Source organism: Podarcis cretensis (genome assembly GCF_951804945.1).
Source record: "Podarcis cretensis genome assembly, chromosome: 5".
Classification (NCBI taxonomy): Eukaryota; Metazoa; Chordata; class Lepidosauria; order Squamata; family Lacertidae; genus Podarcis; species Podarcis cretensis.
In genome coordinates, this window is record NC_137174.1 from 10,272,914 (window position 1) to 10,291,508 (window position 18,595).

An 18,595-nucleotide genomic window follows, 5' to 3' on the forward strand; every position below is an offset into this window, starting at 1 on the left:
CCCACGGGTGGGGTGGAGTGGGGAGTGGGATTCATCATCCCTCAAGAGGGGCGCGGATCCTAAAGGAACCCTTCAGACGAGGATCTCGCGTCTTCTGAAAGGCCGCCATCCCGGACGCGCGCTCACCTTCGATGGATTGACTTAACCAAGTGGACGCGAAGGGATCCGGGCTAGTCAAGGAAGGGCGCGCGCGGGGGAGGGATTTGCTGCATGTGGGGTTTGCCCCAGGGCCAGCTCCAGATGTTGGTAGCGTGGCCGTTGATCAGTGGTGGTGGGCTTCAGAAGTAGTCCCACCAAACGCTGAGACCAAACCCTACATACATTAAGCAAAATAGAAACATCGCCATCCGACCCCCCCATCTCCCCCCCCCCAACGTCTCAACAAATGAAACCTATTTGTAAAAATGTTACACGGGAAAAAATACGAGAGACATTACACATACTTCTGTAAAACAAGAAAAGCTTTAATAATAATAATAATAATAATAATAATAGTAATAATAAAAGAAATAGTCCCACCACATCTGGAGACCACCACTATCCGCTCTGGGGCTACCACAAATGTATCTTCTATATCCCCACGGCAGGAAATTAATTCAAAGCAAAAAAATTGCAAAAAAAGAAAAAAGGCTGCGGATCTGATTTATATCTGAAGTGTGCATTCGGATAAATTGTCTCCCCCTCGTTCACAGCAACCCAAAGTCGCGCCTGTATATGTGTACATGCATGTCCTCGCGCTGAAATGAAGAATGCAGTTCGTTTGCAGCATTCTGTTCCTAGATTCCCTTTTCCCTTGCTCGAGTGTCGTTTTAAGGGGAAACACGGCAAGCTGCTGGAAGTTGCAGCCCCCTCGACCCGCCCCCCCGAGCCTTCCCCCCTTCCCCCCCCCCCCCACCCCCTAGCAAGCGAAGTCAGTCGCCTTCTTCTCCCCCAGCGAGGCGCCACATCTAACAGTTTGGCACAGGATTTCTGTAAGGCTCAGCAGGAAACTCGGAGCGCTGAAAGGTGACATCAAAGGGGGGGGGGGCGCAACGAAGCCTGTAGTAATTTGCCACCAAGAGCACCGGGAGGAGGCGTTTCCCCCCCCCCGCCTGCCACGCCCCCGAACGGAACAACCAATGGGGAAAGGGCGCTAGGACCGGGGGGGGGGAAAGGACCCCCTTGCAAGCGGCAAGCGGCTCTGCTGCATTATAAATACTTCTCCAAAATGCGGCGGAGCTCCTTTCTCCCTTCGCCACCGCCGCCTCCGCACCATTAAAAAAAAAAAGCTGCGATCGTAGAGCAGCCTCTTGGCAGGCAAGCTTCTCCCCCCCCTTTTTTCTCCCCCCTTTTCCTTTTCTCCCCCACCCCACCCCATCCGACATTTCCTAAGCCCCCCTTTCCCCCCCTCCTCGGCCGGTTTGCATGCATTGTCTGTCTCCCAAAATGGTTTGTGAGACTAAGATAGTGGCGGAAGATCATGACTCGATTTCAGGAGCCAAAAAGGAGAGCTTGCTGGTCTCCTCGTCCGCTCAGATGTGGCCTTCCTCGCGGGCCGGATCCGGATCGCCCGCCGCGGGGCTGCAGCCGCAGCCTCCGCCGCCGAGCCCCGCGCCCGACGGCGAGGACCAGAAAAAGGGCGTCTGCATCAGGGAGTTTCACCCTTCCGAGCAGGAAGCGGTGCGCCGCATCTTCTACGAGGGCATCATGGAGAGGATTCCCAACACCGCCTTCCGAGGGCTCAAAGACCAGCCCTGGACGCAGATGGTCTACGGGACAATGGCCGGTAAGCGCGATCGCGGTTGCGGACACGGGGGGTGGGAAAGAACCGGAAGCGATCGCCTTAACTCCCCCCCCCCACGCATCTCCCGGTGCACAGCAGGGAGGATCGGGGGAGCCTGGATGCGCCTTCGCGGTACCGGCAGGAGGCGGCGGATGCTCCGTTCGCCGCAGCACCGACGGCGCGCCCGGCTGCATCTCCCTCGCCGAGCCGGAGCGCGCAGCAGACGCGCGCGAGAGAGGGAAGGGGGCCCTCTGCGGGCCGGAGATGGGGCGCCTTTCCGGGCCAAGCGAAGCCGGCCTGATCGCCTCCAGATCGGGGGCTAGGCTCCCCCCAGCGCCGGGCACGTCTCCTCCGCAAGGTCCCTCCTGCGGAAGATGCGCGCCTTCCTCTTTACGCCAGCGATTTGGAGTCACTCCGCAGCAGTGGCGGGGCAGGGAAACTTGGGCGAAGGGCCCTTTGCGCGAGTTTCCTGCGACTCGGATTTCGCAAGTCCTTGCACCTTTAGACCTCGCGGGGCAGCGTTCACACGTGACGCGCGCCAGGCGAGCGTTGCCACTTTCAACCAGCGGACGGGCGAGCCTGCCTCGCTGCGTTTGGGGGGAGGGGGCAGCATGTCTGAAGAGCAGAGCAGCTGCCGGGCAGAGGGAGCCGCCTTGTGTCTAGGAGTCTCGCATTTCCCAGGGACGTGGCTGGAGGCTGCAGACAGGGTCAGCCAAGCGGGGACTGTCGCAGGTTTCGCTTCGCGGAGGTGCAAAGTTGGCAAGCGGCCTCCGGGGGGGGGGAGGAAGCTCCTGCAGCCGAGAGCATGCAAGCACTGCGGCCCCGAGTTAGCTTTTGCAATCGGAGCCAAATCCATGCACATTCCATTCTGGCAGGTGTGCTCAAACCGCTACATACAGCACACGCATCTTGTGGCAGGGAGGGGAGCTCTTTGACTGTGCATGCCTCCTTTACATGTGCTCTGTGCATGCCTCCTATGGCAGGCGCCTTCCCCAGCTGGTGCAAGAGCTCAGAGAGAGGTGCTTTTTCAGCACAGACCGGAGAGGACACGATGCCTGGACCACGATATCTTGCCTGCCTAACTAGCCGTTATAAATGTCCATAGTGATCACTCAAAATGTTATATGACCAGCAAGGCCAAGCGCTTGCTAGTTAAACAGATCAACCGTGCCCTGTTAAAGCTTATGCACAAAAACTGCAGCAAGCACTAATTATCGTTGACTATTCCAGACAGTTTATCCTCCCTACCATGCCACCTGATTATGAACAGCAAATGAGCTTGGGTTGCTCATTTCCTTAGAAAATCCAGCCTTGCACGTTATAATTTGCAGGAAAGATCTTGAGAAATGGGACCTTCATGGTCCCATTCTGTAGGAGCTTTGGTGCAGTCGCCCCCCTCCCCCCCAGTTGTGGATTAGCGTCCAGAACTTACTGGTTGCATTTTCAGTCTTTATTTTTGCCTCTGTTCTACCAGCAATCTTGCCTGCTTTTAATTTTAATAGACATATTTTTTTTAAAGGAAAACTGAAGTTTGTAGCAAATGGCTAAACTGCTCTGAGGTCTGTGGAGGGAGACAGAGGAGAATTTGTGATTGCACAGCTACCAGCCATTTGGCACTGACTTCCGCTTCAAATTGGCAGAAAAGGTTTTCTCTGACCAAGGAGGGGAGATAACATTTGACAACACGGTTGTGAGGGGGAATTTCAGAACAGATCTACCTCGGCTCCGGTGCATTCAATTCTGGGGGTGCAAAGACTTCAGATGCCTCTGATGACTGCGAAAGGATAAGTGTATTTGCATCCACCCTGAAACAAGTAAAAATGCCTCTGTCTCTGAATTACTCCCCAGCGCGTCAGTTCAGTTGTGGGTCAGGAAGATTGATTTCCTCTCATCTCTCCATAAAGAATAGTGGTAGTCTAATATTGTCATCCTTCTTGTCAGTAAAAATAAGAGGGAGCCTAGCGGATTTAACTTGGGAGAGAATAAATACCGCAACCCAGAAGACTGCATTTTTCTCCCCCATTTGCCTTAATTTCATGAGTTCATATGGGAGTTTCTGGGGGACGACAACACATTTTATTTCAAAAACCCCCATATGAAGCAACCGGGCCTCTGTGAGGCCATTTAAGGCTTTAAAGGTCAGCACCTGCACTCTAAATCAATGAAACAGATAGACAACCAGCTCCAGTTACGCCTCCGCTGCTTCAGGAGTAGTGCAGTCCCGTTCAGAATAGGTTAAAAATCTTGGCACAAATTTCCAATAGTGCCTCCATCTTATATGGTTCAAGTTCCATTTGTTTATCTCGCTCATTCCTGAATTAATTGAGTGTTGCTTCTGTTACCTCCACACAATTTGTTGTTGTTGTTTAGTTGTTTAGTCGAGTCCGACTCTTCGTGACCCCATAGACCAGAGCATGCCAGGCACTCCTGTCTTCCACTGCCTCCCACAGTTTGTTCAAACTCATGCTGGTAGCTTTGAGAACACTATCCAACCATCTCGTCCTCTGTCGTTCCCTTCTCCTTGTGCCCTCCATCTTTCCCAACATCAGGGTCTTTTCTAGGGAGTCTTCTCTTCTCATGAGGCGGCCAAAGTATTGGAGCCTCAGCTTCAGGATCTGTCCTTCCAGTGAGCACTCAGGGCTGATTTCCTTCAGAATGGAGAGGTTTGATCTTCTTGCAGTCCATGGGACTCTCAAGAGTCTCCTCCAGCACCATAATTCAAAAGCATCAATTCTTCGGTGATCAGCCTTCTTTATGGTCCAGCTTTCACTTCGATACATCACTACTGGGAAAACCATAGCTTTTACTATACGGACCTCACCTTGCCAACAAAGGTCCGTATAGTAAAAGCTATGGTTTTCCACACAATAGAAGATTAAAAAAAAAACCCTGAGAGGTGCCACACACGTATGGTTCTTCAGCCCAAACTTTCGGATAACTTCTCCCACTGTTTCCATGTAGATGTTGCAAAGCAAGGGAGACGAGATGGAACCTTGTGGCAAGCTGGAAGCCAATGGCCATTGGGTGGAACATCAGGTCTCCCAGCACACCTTCTGGGATCAGCCTCGCAGGTACAAGTGGAAACACTGCCAAACAGTGCCTCCTAATCTCATCCTTGCAAGGCATCCTGGATATCGTACGGATAGTCAGTAGTCAAGAAAGGCACTGAACGCACCAGGAGAATCCAACAGGGTCACATTTCTCTCCCCACCCTATTCTCCCAAGTGATTGTCTAAAAAGGTTGTTGTTGTTTAGTCGTGTCCGACTCTATGTGACCCCATGGACCAGAGCACGCCAGGCACTTCTGTCTTCCACTGCCTCCCGCAGTTTGGTCAGACTCATTCTGGTAGCTTCAAGAACACTATCCAACCACCTCATCCTCTGTCGTCCCCTTCTCCTTGTGCCCTCCATCTTTCCCAATATCAGGGTCTTTTCCAGGGAGTCTTCTCTTCTCATGAGGTGGCCAAAGCATTGGAGCCTCAGTTTCTGGATCTGTCCTTCCAGTGAGCACTCAGGGCTGATTTCCTTCAGAATGGAGAGGTTTGATCTTGCAGTCCATGGGACTCTCAAGAGTCTCCTCCAGCACCATAATTCAAAAGTATCAATTCTTCGGCGATCAGGCTTCTTTATGGTAAAGCTCTCACTTCCATACATCACTACTGGGAAAACCATAGCTTTTACTATACGGACCTTTGTTGGCAAGGTGATGTCTCTACTTATTAAGATGCTGTCTAGGTTTGTCATTGCTTTTCTCCCAAGAAGCAGGCATCTTTTAATTTCGTGGCTGCTGTCACCATCTGCAGTGATCATGGAGCCCAAGAAAGTAAAATCTCTCACTGCCTAAAAAGGTACCCTGACTAATTGAGCAACAATTAATTCCAAGTATTTTATTTAATGCAAGTATCTGCAAAAGTTCCCTTTTGAGGAATTTCCCCCTTTCCTACAGAGGAGAAGACGCTTCTTCCAAAATAATGGCTGCTACAATGACAGAACATAGGAAGCCTGTTTTTGCTTCGGAACAATTCGCTTTTATTCACGTGTCAAATTAGTCGAGTATTTAATCAGCCAAGATTTTGTTTAACTGAATGACGGATGTACTCGATTTCTTTCCAACCTCAGTTTAATATACCGTTTTAGTGTGGTAATTCTGTTACATGGAAGTAAGCCACTCTGAGATAAACACCATTTGGACTTACTTCCAGGTACAGTGGTGCCTCGCAAGACGAAAATAATCCGTTCCGCAAGTCTCTTCGTCTAGCGGTTTTTTCGTCTTGCGAAGCATCCCTATTAGCGGCTTAGCAGCTAAGCGGCTTAGAAAAAGGGGGGGAAGGGAAAAGACCCACAAGACATTTTCGTCTTGCGAAGCAAGCCCATGGGGAAATTCGTCTTGCGAAGCGCCTCGAAAAACGGAAAACCCTTTCGTCTAGCGGGTTTTTCGTCTTGTGGGGCGCCACTGTAAATGTAAACAGGACTGTCTCAGAATGAACATGAAATGCATTGTGCATGTATAAACTTAGCGAGAAAATCATAATGTGTTAGGTTTTTTTGTTTTTTAAAGTATAAACGCTGTGTTTTACTCAAGCAATGATTACAAATATGCCCAGTATTAGAGCTGAGGCTGCAAGTACCCAAATAGGTAAAGGTAAAGGGACCCCTGACTGTTAAGTCCAGTCATGAACGACTCTGGGGTTGCGGCGCTCATCTCGATTTATTGGCCAAGGGAGCCGGCGTACAGCTTCCGGGTCATGTGGCCAGCACGACAAAGCCACTTCTGGCAAACCAGAGCAGTGCACGGAAACGCCGTTTACCTTCCCGCCGGAGCGGTACCTATTTATCTACTTGCACTTTGACATGCTTTTGAACTGCTAGGTTGGCAGGAGCAGGGACCGAGCAACGGGAGCTCACCCCGTTGCGGGGATTCGAACTGCCGACCTTCTGATCGGCAAGCCCAAAAGGCTCAGTGGTTTAGACCACAGCGCCACCTCGTCCACCCAAATAGATAATTGGGGCTAAACTGTACACAGAACTAATTGTAGGCCGGAATCGAAAGAGCTAAATTTATACGATAATGCTGAGGTTGCTCCTAAGGGCCTAACTATACTTGACACTAATTTCATTGCTTGCAGTCAGTTTTTCTTTAATTACAAGCATAGCCTACCCACCCCTTCCCCATTTGATAGGCTTAGGGAAAGTCTCCCATTGGCCCCAAAGATTTGCAGCATGCAAGGAGGAGCGCTCCTCAAGATCCTGGCAAGGGAGACAAGGGTTCAGGTTTCCTTTCTCTATACACTACCAAGAGTAATCACGGGGGAGGAAGTAATAAATAATAGTGATATGTCATCATAATCAAGCAACATATAATTAGCATCTCTTGGAAGTTAAGACCTAAAGCCCCGTTGCTTTATATATCTTGGCTAGCTTTAGATGCAAAGGGATGTGTATGTGGGAGAGAGGGAGGTGGACAAATGTATGGGAAAGTGAGCTATTAATGGATACTAGGCGCAGGGGCTGTTTGCTCCCTCCCAAGTTCAGAGGCAGGGTGCCTTTGAATGTCAGTTGCCAGGGAACAAAGCAGATTGCATTCACATCTTCCTTGTGCGTTTCACATAGGCATCTGAAGAACTGTGGTTGCAAACAAGCAGGAGTTTGAACTTGGTAGGCTTAATCCAACAAGGCTCATCTTTATATTCTTACTTAAGTTCTGCGTTTTAACAAGCAGATCTCTTCTCGTGTCTACTTTAGCCCTTAGCTTTTCTAGCTGGGAAAGCAGGTAAAGGTAAAGGTCCAGTCGTGGCCAACTCTGGGGTTGTGGCACTCATCTCGCTTTACTGGCTGATGGAGCCGGCGTACAGCTTCCAGGTCATACGGCCAGCATGACTAAGCCGCTTTTGGTGAACCAGAGCAGCGCACGGAAACACCGTTTACCTTCCCGCCAGAGCGGTACCTATTGATCTACTTGCACTGGTGTGCTTTTGAACTGCTAGGTTGGCAGGAGCAGGGACCGAGCAACGGGAGCTCACCCCGTCATGGGGATTCGAACTGCCAACCTTCTGATCGGCAAGTCCTAGTCTCTGTGGTTTAACCCACAGCGCCACCTGTGTCGGGAAAGCAGGTATAAAATAAAAATTGAAAATAGGAACTATCAACACGGTGGTTAGCAAGCCATGGGCTGTGAAATGGTATGAAGTTTGAGCCCTGGTCTGTTGCCATGCAGAGGCAGAGGAAAATCGGATTTTTAATTGCAGGAGTTGTCCAGGTTGTGCCAGAAATCTGGTCCAGGTTCATCAAGTCCACTGACCACTTTCCCTCCCTGCTGAGGCACGTGGGGACAAAATCTGCTTCTAGACGCGGTTTTGAATTTATTGCCAGCTACTGTGAGGTGTTTTAATTACTCCTTCCTCTTGGGTATCACTGTTCAGGGAGAGAGAGAGAAGAATCTTTGAAGTGACCGGTGGCACCATTGCAGAAGGTTTGAGTCTTGGGTTCTTGGTCTGATGTTCCATGATGAATGCCTTCTGGCCAGAGACCAGTTGCCCTTGCCGGAGAGAGGTGTATGTTTGGCAGAAATCTTGCAAACCTTATCAGGAAGGCTTTAAACAGTATCCTGAAGGGAAGGGCGATGCAATAGGCAATGTAATACTAGAAGATAGCACGGGAACAGGTATAATAATAATAATAATAATAATAATAATAATAATAATAATTTATTATTTGTACCCCGCCCATCTGGCTGGGTTTCCCCAGCCACTCTGGGCAGCTTCCACAAACACAAAAAATACACTAAGATGTCACACATCTTCCCTGAACAGGGCTGCCTTAAGATGTCTTCTGAATGTCAGGTAGTTGTTTATCTCTTTGACATCAGATGGGAGGGCGTTTCAGAGGGTGGGCGCCACTACCGAGAAGGCCCTCTGCCTGATTCCCTGTAGCTTTGCTTCTCGCAATGAGGGAACCGCCAGAAGGCCCTCGGCGCTGGACCTCAGCGTCCGGGCAGAACGATGGGGGTGGAGACGCTCCTTCAGGTATACTGGGCCGAGGCCGTTTAGGGCTTTAAAGGTCAACACCAACACTTTGAATTGTGCTTGGAAACGTACTGGTGAGTGACTGAAAACGGACACAGTGAGCTAGTGCATCTGGCTCTTAACCAGAAGGTGCGCTGCACGAGGTAAGGCTAGATGGCCCTCAGGGTTCCTTCCAGCTCTAAAGTTCTATGATTCCAGTATGTAAGGGAAAACAACCAGACGGAGGCTGGAGTGTAGAAGCCATGGTTTGCAGTGTCTGTGTGAAAACACAGAATATGGGAGAGAAGCATATGTATACCCAGTATACCTGAAGGAGCGTCTCCACCCCCATCCTCCAGCCCAGACACTGAGGTCCAACTCTGAGGGCCTTCTGGTGGTTCCCTCCCTGCGAGAAGTGAAGCTACAGGGAACCAGGCAGAGGGCCTTCTCGGTAGTGGCGCCTGCCCTGTGGAACACCCTCCCATCAGATGTCAAGGAAATAAGCTGTCTGGCTTTTAGAAGACACATGAAGGCAGCACTCTTTAGGAAAGTTTTTAATGTTTTATTGTGTTTTTAATATTCTGTAGGGAGCCGCCCAGATTGGCTGGGGAAACCCAGCCAGATGGGCAGGGTATAAATAATCATAATATTGTTGTTGTTGTTGTTGTTGTTGTTACTACTACTCAGTAGGAAGGCCAGCACGATTCAATAGGTGTTACTGAAGCCTGATGGGATGAGATTCATGCTTGGAATGTAGAGAGTGAACGATAAAGTGGGACCTTGGTTCCCGAACAGCTTAGTTGACGAACAAATCGGCACCTGAACAGCACAAACCCGGAAGTAGGTATTCCAGTTTCTGAACATTTTTCGGAAGGCAAACATCTGTTTCAGCTGTCGGCACTGTTTCCGGGACCAGTCAGCCAATCAGAAGCCGCACCTTGGTTTTCGAACGTTTTGGAAGTTGAACGGACTTCCAGAACAGGTTGAGTTCGAGAGCCAAAGTACCACTGTATAACATATTCAAATAGAATAGACCCAACAGGAAGGGAGGAGAAATTGCATTATGTGGAAAAGATGTGTGTGTACACACACACACACACACACACACACAGAGAGAGAGAGAGAGAGAGAGAGAGAGAGAGAGAGAGAGAGAGGTTTCCATGGGTTTGAGGATGGAGAGTTGCTTGAGAGTATTTTGTTGCCATCCATCTGTGTGCCATTGGGGGTAAAGTCAATTCGATGGAGAGTCACAGCACCTGATATGGATATAGATATGGGAAAGAGATGTTTTATTGCAGGTGGGCCAGATGAAAGCATCCAGTTTCACCATTACATCCAGGTTCACCAAGGCGTTTCTTCTGTCTGTGCTCTGGCCACTGCTCTGGCCACACAACCCAACTGCCTGTCTCCAGGCACGGTGCTCACCTGCAAGGGATTCCCACACAGCACGCTTAATATTGCCCGCCTTCATGCCCCATTTGCGGGCATCTTTGTAATGCAGGGATGTGGGTGGCGCCGTGGGTAAAACCTCAGTGCCTAGGACTTGCCGATCGTATGGTCGGCAGTTCGAATCCCCGTGGCGGGGTGAGCTCCCATCTTTCGGTCCCAGCTCCTGCCCTCCTAGCAGTTCGAAAGCACCCCTAAGTGCAAGTAGATAAATAGGTACCGCTTTATAGTGGGAAGGTAAACGGTGTTTCCGTGTGCTGTGCTGGTGCTGGCTCGCCAGAGCAGCTTCGTCATGCTGGCCACATGACCCGGAAGTGTCTGCGGACAGCGCTGGCTCCCGGCCTCTAGAGTGAGATGAGCGCACAACCCTAGAGTCGGACATGACTGGCCCGTACAGGCAGGGGTACCTTTACCTTTGTAATGCAGAGTTGGTCAACCCACAGGCCTGAAGCCAGCTCCCCTTAAAGCACATTATTCACAATATTATAAACAAACAAACAAGACAAACAAACATAAATCATAGCCTTATTGAAAATTACACTTATTAACATTGTTAGGTGACTTCCTCTCTTCCCCTTGGTTGAATTTCATTGCATGTCCTTTTAACGGTTTTCCAAATCCCAATTCTTATGAAATTTAACTTAAACATTAACATCCTTAAATCTTCACATTATGGAATTAAACATATTAATTCATCACTTAACATACCGTAAATAAAATCCTAAGCCAATTAAGTATCTGCATAGGCGCTGTGGGTTAAACCACAGAGCCTAGGACTTGCCGATCAGAAGGTCGGCGCTTCAAATCCCCGTGACGGGGTGAGCTCCCGTTGCTCGGCCCCTGCTCCTGCCGACCTAGCAGTTCGAAAGCACGTCAAAGTGCAAGTAGATAAATAGGTACCGCTCTGGCGGGAAGGTAAATGGTGTTTCCGTGTGCTGCTCTGGTTCGCCAGAAGCGGCTTAGTCATGCTGGCCGCATGACCCGGAAGCTGTACGCCGGCTCCCTCGGCCAATAAAGCAAGATGAGCGCTGCAACCCCAGAGTCGGTCACAACTGGACCTAATGGTCAGGGGTCCTTTTACCTTTACCTTTAAGCTGTTTTCAGTTAATTTAACTTAACATATTTAACTAAATAATCATTAAATTTGATCCACTCTTCCTGATACTCCTCCTCCTTCTGGTCGTGGACTCTTCCAGTTAGGTCAGGTAGCTCCGAAAAATCCATCTTCTTCATCTGCTATTCTTCTGTCGTTGGTAATTCTTGGGTTCTTAAAGCACATTCTTGGGGTTCCGGCCATCTTCCATTCTGCGTACATGACCAAGCCAGCGTAGACGTCACTGAGACATGCTGTGAACATGCTGGGAATGTAGGCTTGGAAGAGCACATTTTTGTCTGAGACTCTGTCCTGCCACATGATCCCCAAAATCTTCCTGACACAGCAAATATGAAAGACGTTCTCCCATATCCTTTTGGAGAGGCAAGCCATTGCCATGGCTGGCGCAGTTACAAATACACTTGTCCACCTTGAGAGTATTTAAGGAAAAACAAAAAGAGAAGGAAATAATAGCAGCAGCATTGTGGGGATCTGCTACACACTGCCAAGCTGGTCAGAATACTTGGATGATGCCTTCCTAGATCAGATTGCCAATTTTTCAAAGAGGATAGAGATCGAAGACGTCAGTTAGATTCCTAACAGTCTACCCTGAAACCTCAGCAGTCTCAGCAATTGCCATATATCACTGATAGAGATTGTTGTTGTTTAGTTGTGTCCAACTCTTCGTGTCCCCCTGGACCAGACCACGCCAGGCACCCCTGTCTTCCACTGCCTCCCGCAGCTTGGTCGAACTCATTTCATAGCTTCAAGAACACTGTCCAACCATCTTGTCCTCTGTTGTCCCCTTCTCCTTGTGCCCTCCATCTTTCCCAACATCAGGGTCTTTTCCAGGGAGTCTTCTCTTCTCATGAGGTGGCCAAAGTATTGGAGCCTCAGCTTCTGGATCTGTCCTTCCAGTGAGCACTCAGGGCTGATTTCCTTAAGAATGGATAGGTTTGATCTTCTTGCAGTCCATGTGACTCTCAAGAGTCTCCTCCAGCACCATAAAATCTCTGCTTTTTAAGATGCTGTCTAAGTTTGTCATTGCTTTTCTCCCAAGAAGCAGGCGTCTTTTAATTTCGTGGCTGCTGTCACCATCTGCAGTGATCATGGAGCCCAAGAAGGTAAAATCTCACTGCCTCCATTTCTTCCCCTTCTATTTGCCAGAAGGTGATGGGCCCAGTGGCCATGGTCTTCATTTTTTTGATGTTGAGCTTCAGAACATATTTTGTGCTCTCCTCTTTCACCTTCATTAAAAGGTTCTTTAATTCCTCCTCACTTTCTGCCATCATTGTTGTGTCATCTGCATATCTGAGGTTGTTGATATTCTTCCGGCAATCTTAATTCCGTCTTGGGATTCATCCAGCCCAGCCTTTCGCATGATGAATGATAGAGATTAGGAGTTTATATTTACCTTTCCATCCCCAAATTCTGTGGTAAAGTTGGGGTGAGAAATTGGAATCAGGGGAACTGTGCCTCAAAGAGTACGTCCCCCATATCCTTAACCTAATTTTATTCCTCCAAGGAAGGCCAGTGTGGTACAGTGGTTAAGGTATTGGACTAGGACCTGCAGAGCCAGGGTTCAAATCCCCAGTTAGCCTGAAGCTTGGGCCAGTCACTACCCCAGCCTAAACTACCTCTCAGGGTTGTTGTGAAGATAAAATGAGGAAACATATATGCCACCTTGAGCTCCTTGGAGGAAAAGTGGGAAATATGGGAAACTGCAATTAATCCAGAATGCAGCAGCTAGGCTGGTGACTGGGAGTGGCCACCGAGACCATATAACACCAGTCCTGAAATATTTTCAGAGGTGTTAACTCTCCTTCCCAGTTTTACAGATGACGTCAAACGGAGAGGGAAACATGTTGGAATAAATTAAGTGTTCAGGATAGAATGGAAAGCTGAGCTGAAGCAAACAAAATCAAATTAAACAGAGAAATACAAACCTCTGTGTTATGGCAAAGCAAAACAATTCAGTGCATGTGCATAGGATTGGGAGAGGACCTAGGTAGCTTCACAATAGTAAATTTGAACAGGATCTTAGTTTTGAAGCTGATCACAAGCTGAACATGAGTCAGCAGTGTGATGCAGCTGGGGGGGGGGGAGGTTAATGCCATTTTAGACTGTATTAATAGAACCAAGGTTTCCAAGACACATGAAGCAATAGTTCCATTTTATTCCTCACTAGTCAGACCTCATTTTAATTGCTGTGCCCAATTCTGGGTGCTAGACTCTAGGAATGACCTTTGGATATCTAGAGAGCCAGAGATGTGCCTAATAATAATAATAATAATAATAATAATAATAATAATTTATTATTTATACCCTGCCCATCTGGCTGAGTTTCCCCAGCCACTCTGGGCGGCTCCCAATCAAGTGTTAAAAATGATACAGCGTTAAAAATTTAAAACTTCCCTGAACAGGGATGCTTTCAGATGTCTTTTAAAGATAGGATAGCTGCTTATTTCCTTCACATCTGAAGGGAGGTTGTTCCACAGAGTGGGCACCACTACTGAGAAGGCCCTCTGCCTGGTTCCCTGTAACCTCACTTTTCGCAATGAGGGAACCGCCAGAAGGCCCTCGGTGCTGGATCTCAGTGTCCGGGCTGAACGATGGGGGTGGAGACGCTCATTCAGGTATACAGGACCGAGGCTGTTTAAGGCTTTAAAGGTCAGCACCAACACTTTGAATTGTGCTCAGAAACGTACTGGGAGCCAATGCAGATCTCTCAGAACCGTGTTACGTGGTCCCGGCGGCCACTCCCAGTCACCAGTCTAGCTGCCGCATTCTGGATTAATTGCAGTTTCTGGGTCACCTTCAAAGGTAGCCCCACGTAGAGCACATTGCAGTAGCCCAAGCGGGAGATAACTAGAGCATGCACAGTCTGGCGTGACAGTCCGCGGGCAGGTAGGGTCTCAGCCTGCAGACCAGATGGAGCTGGTAGACAGCTGCCCTGGACACAGAATTAACCTGCGCCTCCATGGACAGCTGTGAGTCCAAAATGACTCCCAGGCTGCGCACCTAGTCCTTCAGGGGCACAGTTACCCCATTCAGGACTAGGGAGTCCCCCACACCCGCCCGCCTCCTGTCCCCCCAAAAGAGTACTTCTGTCTTTTCAGGATTCAACCTCAATCTGTTAGCCGCCATCCATCCTCCAACCGCCTCCAGGCACTCTAAGTAGAGTTCAGAGACGCTGAATGAATTACTTGCATCTCTCCCAACCATGGAAGGATATAGGGCAGACCCCAGTGTTTGCAGGAGGAACACGGGCAGGTGCTGGTGATGAGAGCTCAATGTGATCGGCCTATTAGGCAAAATAAAAACCGACAAATCACCAGGTCCAGATGACAACCAGATGTCCCTCAGATCAGCCCAAGAACTGGAAAGAGGCCATTGTCACACCGGTTTTCCAAAAGGCATCCAGGGGTGTGTGGAATCCTGGACATTACAGACCGATTAACTTAGCATCTGTCCTGGGATAGCTAGTGGAAAGTATTTTTAAAGATAAAATAGCCACACACTTGGCTGAACCAGAGTCAACGTGGTTTCTACAGAGCATGTTCTCCTTCATGGAGGGGGCAAACAAGACATCCCTCTGTTGCTGGGCGGGTTAGTTTGGATAGCCACGAATCTTATTATGCACCTCTTGGTCGTTAGGGAGAATGTTGCAATTTATGATTGACAGGCCAAGGGGCTATTTATTCCCTGCGCGCAGCGTTGAGCTGCTTCTTTTCGCTGCGCGCATTGGATCACCCTCCCACCCTCCCTATATTTAGGGTTGTTTGCGCTGACCTTGCTATGCCTGTCATGGGGTCGTCTGCTTTTGGGGCAGGGGCCAGGTAGGAATTTTTCCATTGGCTGATTGGCCGGTGCCATTTGGTTTTTGCAAATTGTCACAACTTGTAAGGTTGCGGTTAGGCATTGGTTAAATTTGGTTGGTGGAGGGGGTATGGTTGGCTGTGCCTGCCCCTCCAATGCTGCTGCTGCAAGCCTATTCCGTCAAAGCAGTGTTTCTCAACCTGTGGGTCCCCAGATGTTGTTGGACTACGACTCCCATCATTCCTAGCCAGCATGACCAGTGGTCAGGGATGATGGGAGTTGTAGTCCAACAACATCTGGGGACCCACAAGTTGAGAACCGCTGCGTTAAAGGAATCCAGGAGCTTGCCACTCTCTTGTCCGAACCCCTGTCAAGGGGCTAGGGCCATGCAAGGGCCCCTGGGAGCATCTGGGGAGAGGTGAGGGTCTGGCACCCAGCTCTGTTGTCTCCCCAAAATGTTTTCCTTTATTGACTTTCGCAGGCTTGCGGATGTCAGTTCTGTTCCTGCCTCTAGGTGGGAACAGATAGTCACGAACCAATGCCTAAGCAACCGCTCACATTCTGTAATCAATAAAGTTGTGGCCATGTTGTTGTTTAGTGTTTAGTCGTGTCCGACTCTTTGTGACCCCAGACCCTCCTGTCTTCCACTGCCTCCCGCAGTTTGGTCAGACTCATGTTTGTAGCTTCGAAGAACACTGTCCAACCATCTCATCCTCTTTCGTCCCCTTCTCCTTGTGCCCTCCATCTTTCCTAACATCAGGGTCTTTTCCAGGGAGTCTTCTCTTCTCATGAGGTGGCCAAAGTATTGGAGCCTCAGCTTCAGGATCTGTTCTTCCAGTGAGCACTCAGGGCTGATTTCCTTCAGAATGGATACGTTTGACCTTCTTGCAGTCCATGGGACTCTCAAGAGTCTCCTCCAGCACCATAATTCAAAAGCATCAATTCTTTGGCGATCAGCTCTCACTTCCATACATCACTACTGGGAAAACCATGGCTTTAACTATACGGACCTTTGTTGGCAAGGTTATGTCTCTGCTTTTTAAGATGCTGTTTAGGTTTGTCATTGCTTTTCTCCCAAGAAGCAGGCGTCTTTTAATTTCGTGACTGCTGTCACCATCTGCAGTGATCATGGAACCCAAGAAAGTAAAATCTCTCACTGCCTCCATTTCTTCCCCTATTTGCCAGGAGGTGATGGGACCAGTGGCCATGATCTTCGTTTTTTTGATGTTGAGCTTCAGACCCTATTTTGCGCTCTCCTCCTTCACCCTCATTGAAAGGTTCTTTAATCCCTCCTCACTTTCTGCCATCAGAATTTTTGTTTCAAGTTTTTGGCATAATTTATGGTTGTGACCATAAATTGTGCCAAAAACCTGAAACAAAAATTCTGTGTGAGTTGCGTTTTATTTGAGGGTGGCTTGGGGACCTCCACACGCAAGGGCCAGCCCTGTTTCAAAAACCTATAAGAGTTCTTTGAGAGTGTCCACAAGCCGATAGCTAGAGGTGATCCAGTTGTCAGTGGAACTCAGATGGAAGGTGGTGAACTCTCCTTCCTTGGATGTTTTTGAAGCAGAGTTTGGATGGTGATCTGTCATGGATGCTTTAGTTGAGATTCCTGCATTGCGGGGGGTTGGACGAGATCACGCTTGGGATCTCTTGTAACTCTACAATTCAATGATTTTAGAACACAATGGATTTAAGGCTTTCAAAAAGCTTTCAGCAAGCTCCTGGGCATGGTCGGCCAATTGGTGCCAAAAAAGGATAGAACTTTCTTTTTGTACGCCACAGCAGCAGCAAGAATTCTTGTTGCAAAGCATTGGAAGACACAGGATCTACCCACTTTGGAAGAATGGCAAATGCAAGTAATGGACTACATGGAAATGGCAGAAATGACTGGCAGAATACGAGATCAAGGAGAAGAGCAGGTGGAAGAAGATTGGAAGAAGTTTAAAAACTACTTACAAAAACATTGCAAAATTTTTGAATGTTGAGGACACTGAAATGAAAAGAAGAGGTTCAAGTAACTAAGATAAATAAGAATATGAAAGAAGGGATAGATATTGGATGAAAATTTAAATAATATAATATTGGAAGGAACTTTTAAAGGATAAAACTAATATAAATGAATTTGCTAAATTAAATTTGAAGTGGAATACAAGAAAGGAGGGTGGGTGGAAGTCAAGAAAATAAGGTTATGAAGGACATGAATTTGAAAAGAGTGTTCTTTTTTTCTTTTTTTATGTTAAGTGTCTGTATTTTTGTGGTTTGTATTTTTTTTGTGGTTTTCCTATTTACTGTTTATAATTTTTTTTGTGTGTGGAAATTTAATAAAATATCATTATAAAAAAAAAAAAAAAGCTTTCAGCAAGGTACAGTGGTACCTCGGGTTACAGACGCTTCAGGTTACAGACTCCACTAACCCAGAAATAGTACCTCGGGTTAAGAGCTTTGCTTCAGGATGAGAACAGAAATCGTGCGGCGGCGGCAGCAGCAGACCACATTAGCTAAAGTGGTGCTTCAGGTTAAGAACGGACCTCCAGAACGAATTAAGTTCTTAACCTGAGGTACCACTGTACCTTAGCAGTCAAGGAATAAGAGGAAATTTCTTTTTGTGGATCAGGAATTGGTTAAGTTGCAGGAAGCGAAGACTAATGGACAGTAAGTTCTCTGAATGGAAAGTTGTAAAAGTGGAGTCTCCCAAGGATTGGTATATTATCAGGGGTCAGCAAACTTTTTCAGCAGGGGGCCGGTCCACTGTGCCTCAGACCTTGTGGGGGGCCGGCTATATTTTGAAAAAAAAGCAGAAAAGAGAATGAATTCCTATGCCCCACAAGTAAGCCAGAGATGCATTTTAAATACAGTGGTGCCTCACAAGACGAAAAGAATCCATTCCGGGAGTCTCTTCGTCTTGCGGTTTTTTCGTCTTGCGAAGCAAGCCCATTAGCGGATTAGCGCTTTTAGCGGCTTAGGGGCTTAGCGGATCAGCTGATAAGCGGCTTAGCGGATCAGCTGTTAAGCGGCTTAGCGGATCAGATGATAAGCGGTTTAGCAGCTTAGAAAAAGGGGGGAAAGGAAAAAAAAAAACCGCAGGAACTCGCAAGACATTTTCGTCTTGCGAAGCAAGCCCATAGGAAATTCGTTTTGCGAAGCACCTCCAAAACGGAAAACCCTTTCGTCTAGCGGGTTTTCTGTCTTGCGAGGCGTTCGTCTTGCGCGGCACCACTGTAAAAGGACACATTCTACTCATGTAAAAACACGCTGATTCCCGGACTGCGCACGGGCCAGATTTAGAAGGCGATTGGGCCGGATCCGGCCCCGGCCCCTGGGCCTTAGTTTGCCTACCCATGGTATATATGTGTCAGGTGGTGGTGTGGTTGCTCAAGAGCAAACAGGCAAGACTCCAACCTGTCTTTTCCAGTCTTTATTATCTGTACAAACTATTTTACAGTGCAGAGGGTCGCAAGTCCATGTCTGCTC

The 18,595-nt window shown here is 48.3% G+C and overlaps 2 protein-coding genes and 1 long non-coding RNA gene across 4 annotated transcripts in view; 2 read left to right on the forward strand and 1 right to left on the reverse strand.

Moving 5' to 3' along the window:
- The window catches only part of MXD4 (MAX dimerization protein 4), a 227,019-nt gene that overhangs the window by 125,016 nt on the left and 83,408 nt on the right, over positions 1 to 18,595 (reverse strand). The window lies entirely within an intron of this gene.
- LOC307215824 overlaps positions 1 to 18,595 on the forward strand; it is a 129,432-nt gene that overhangs the window by 52,766 nt on the left and 58,071 nt on the right. The gene's annotated exons all lie outside the window — the stretch shown is intronic.
- NAT8L (N-acetyltransferase 8 like) overlaps positions 1,119 to 18,595 on the forward strand; it is a 57,746-nt gene continuing 40,269 nt past the window's right edge. Inside the window, exon 1 of the mRNA XM_079975469.1 lies at positions 1,119 to 1,765. Within this exon, the coding sequence (XP_079831595.1) occupies positions 1,405 to 1,765 (361 nt within the window). The 5' untranslated portion in view covers positions 1,119 to 1,404. The remainder of the gene's footprint in view (positions 1,766 to 18,595) is intronic.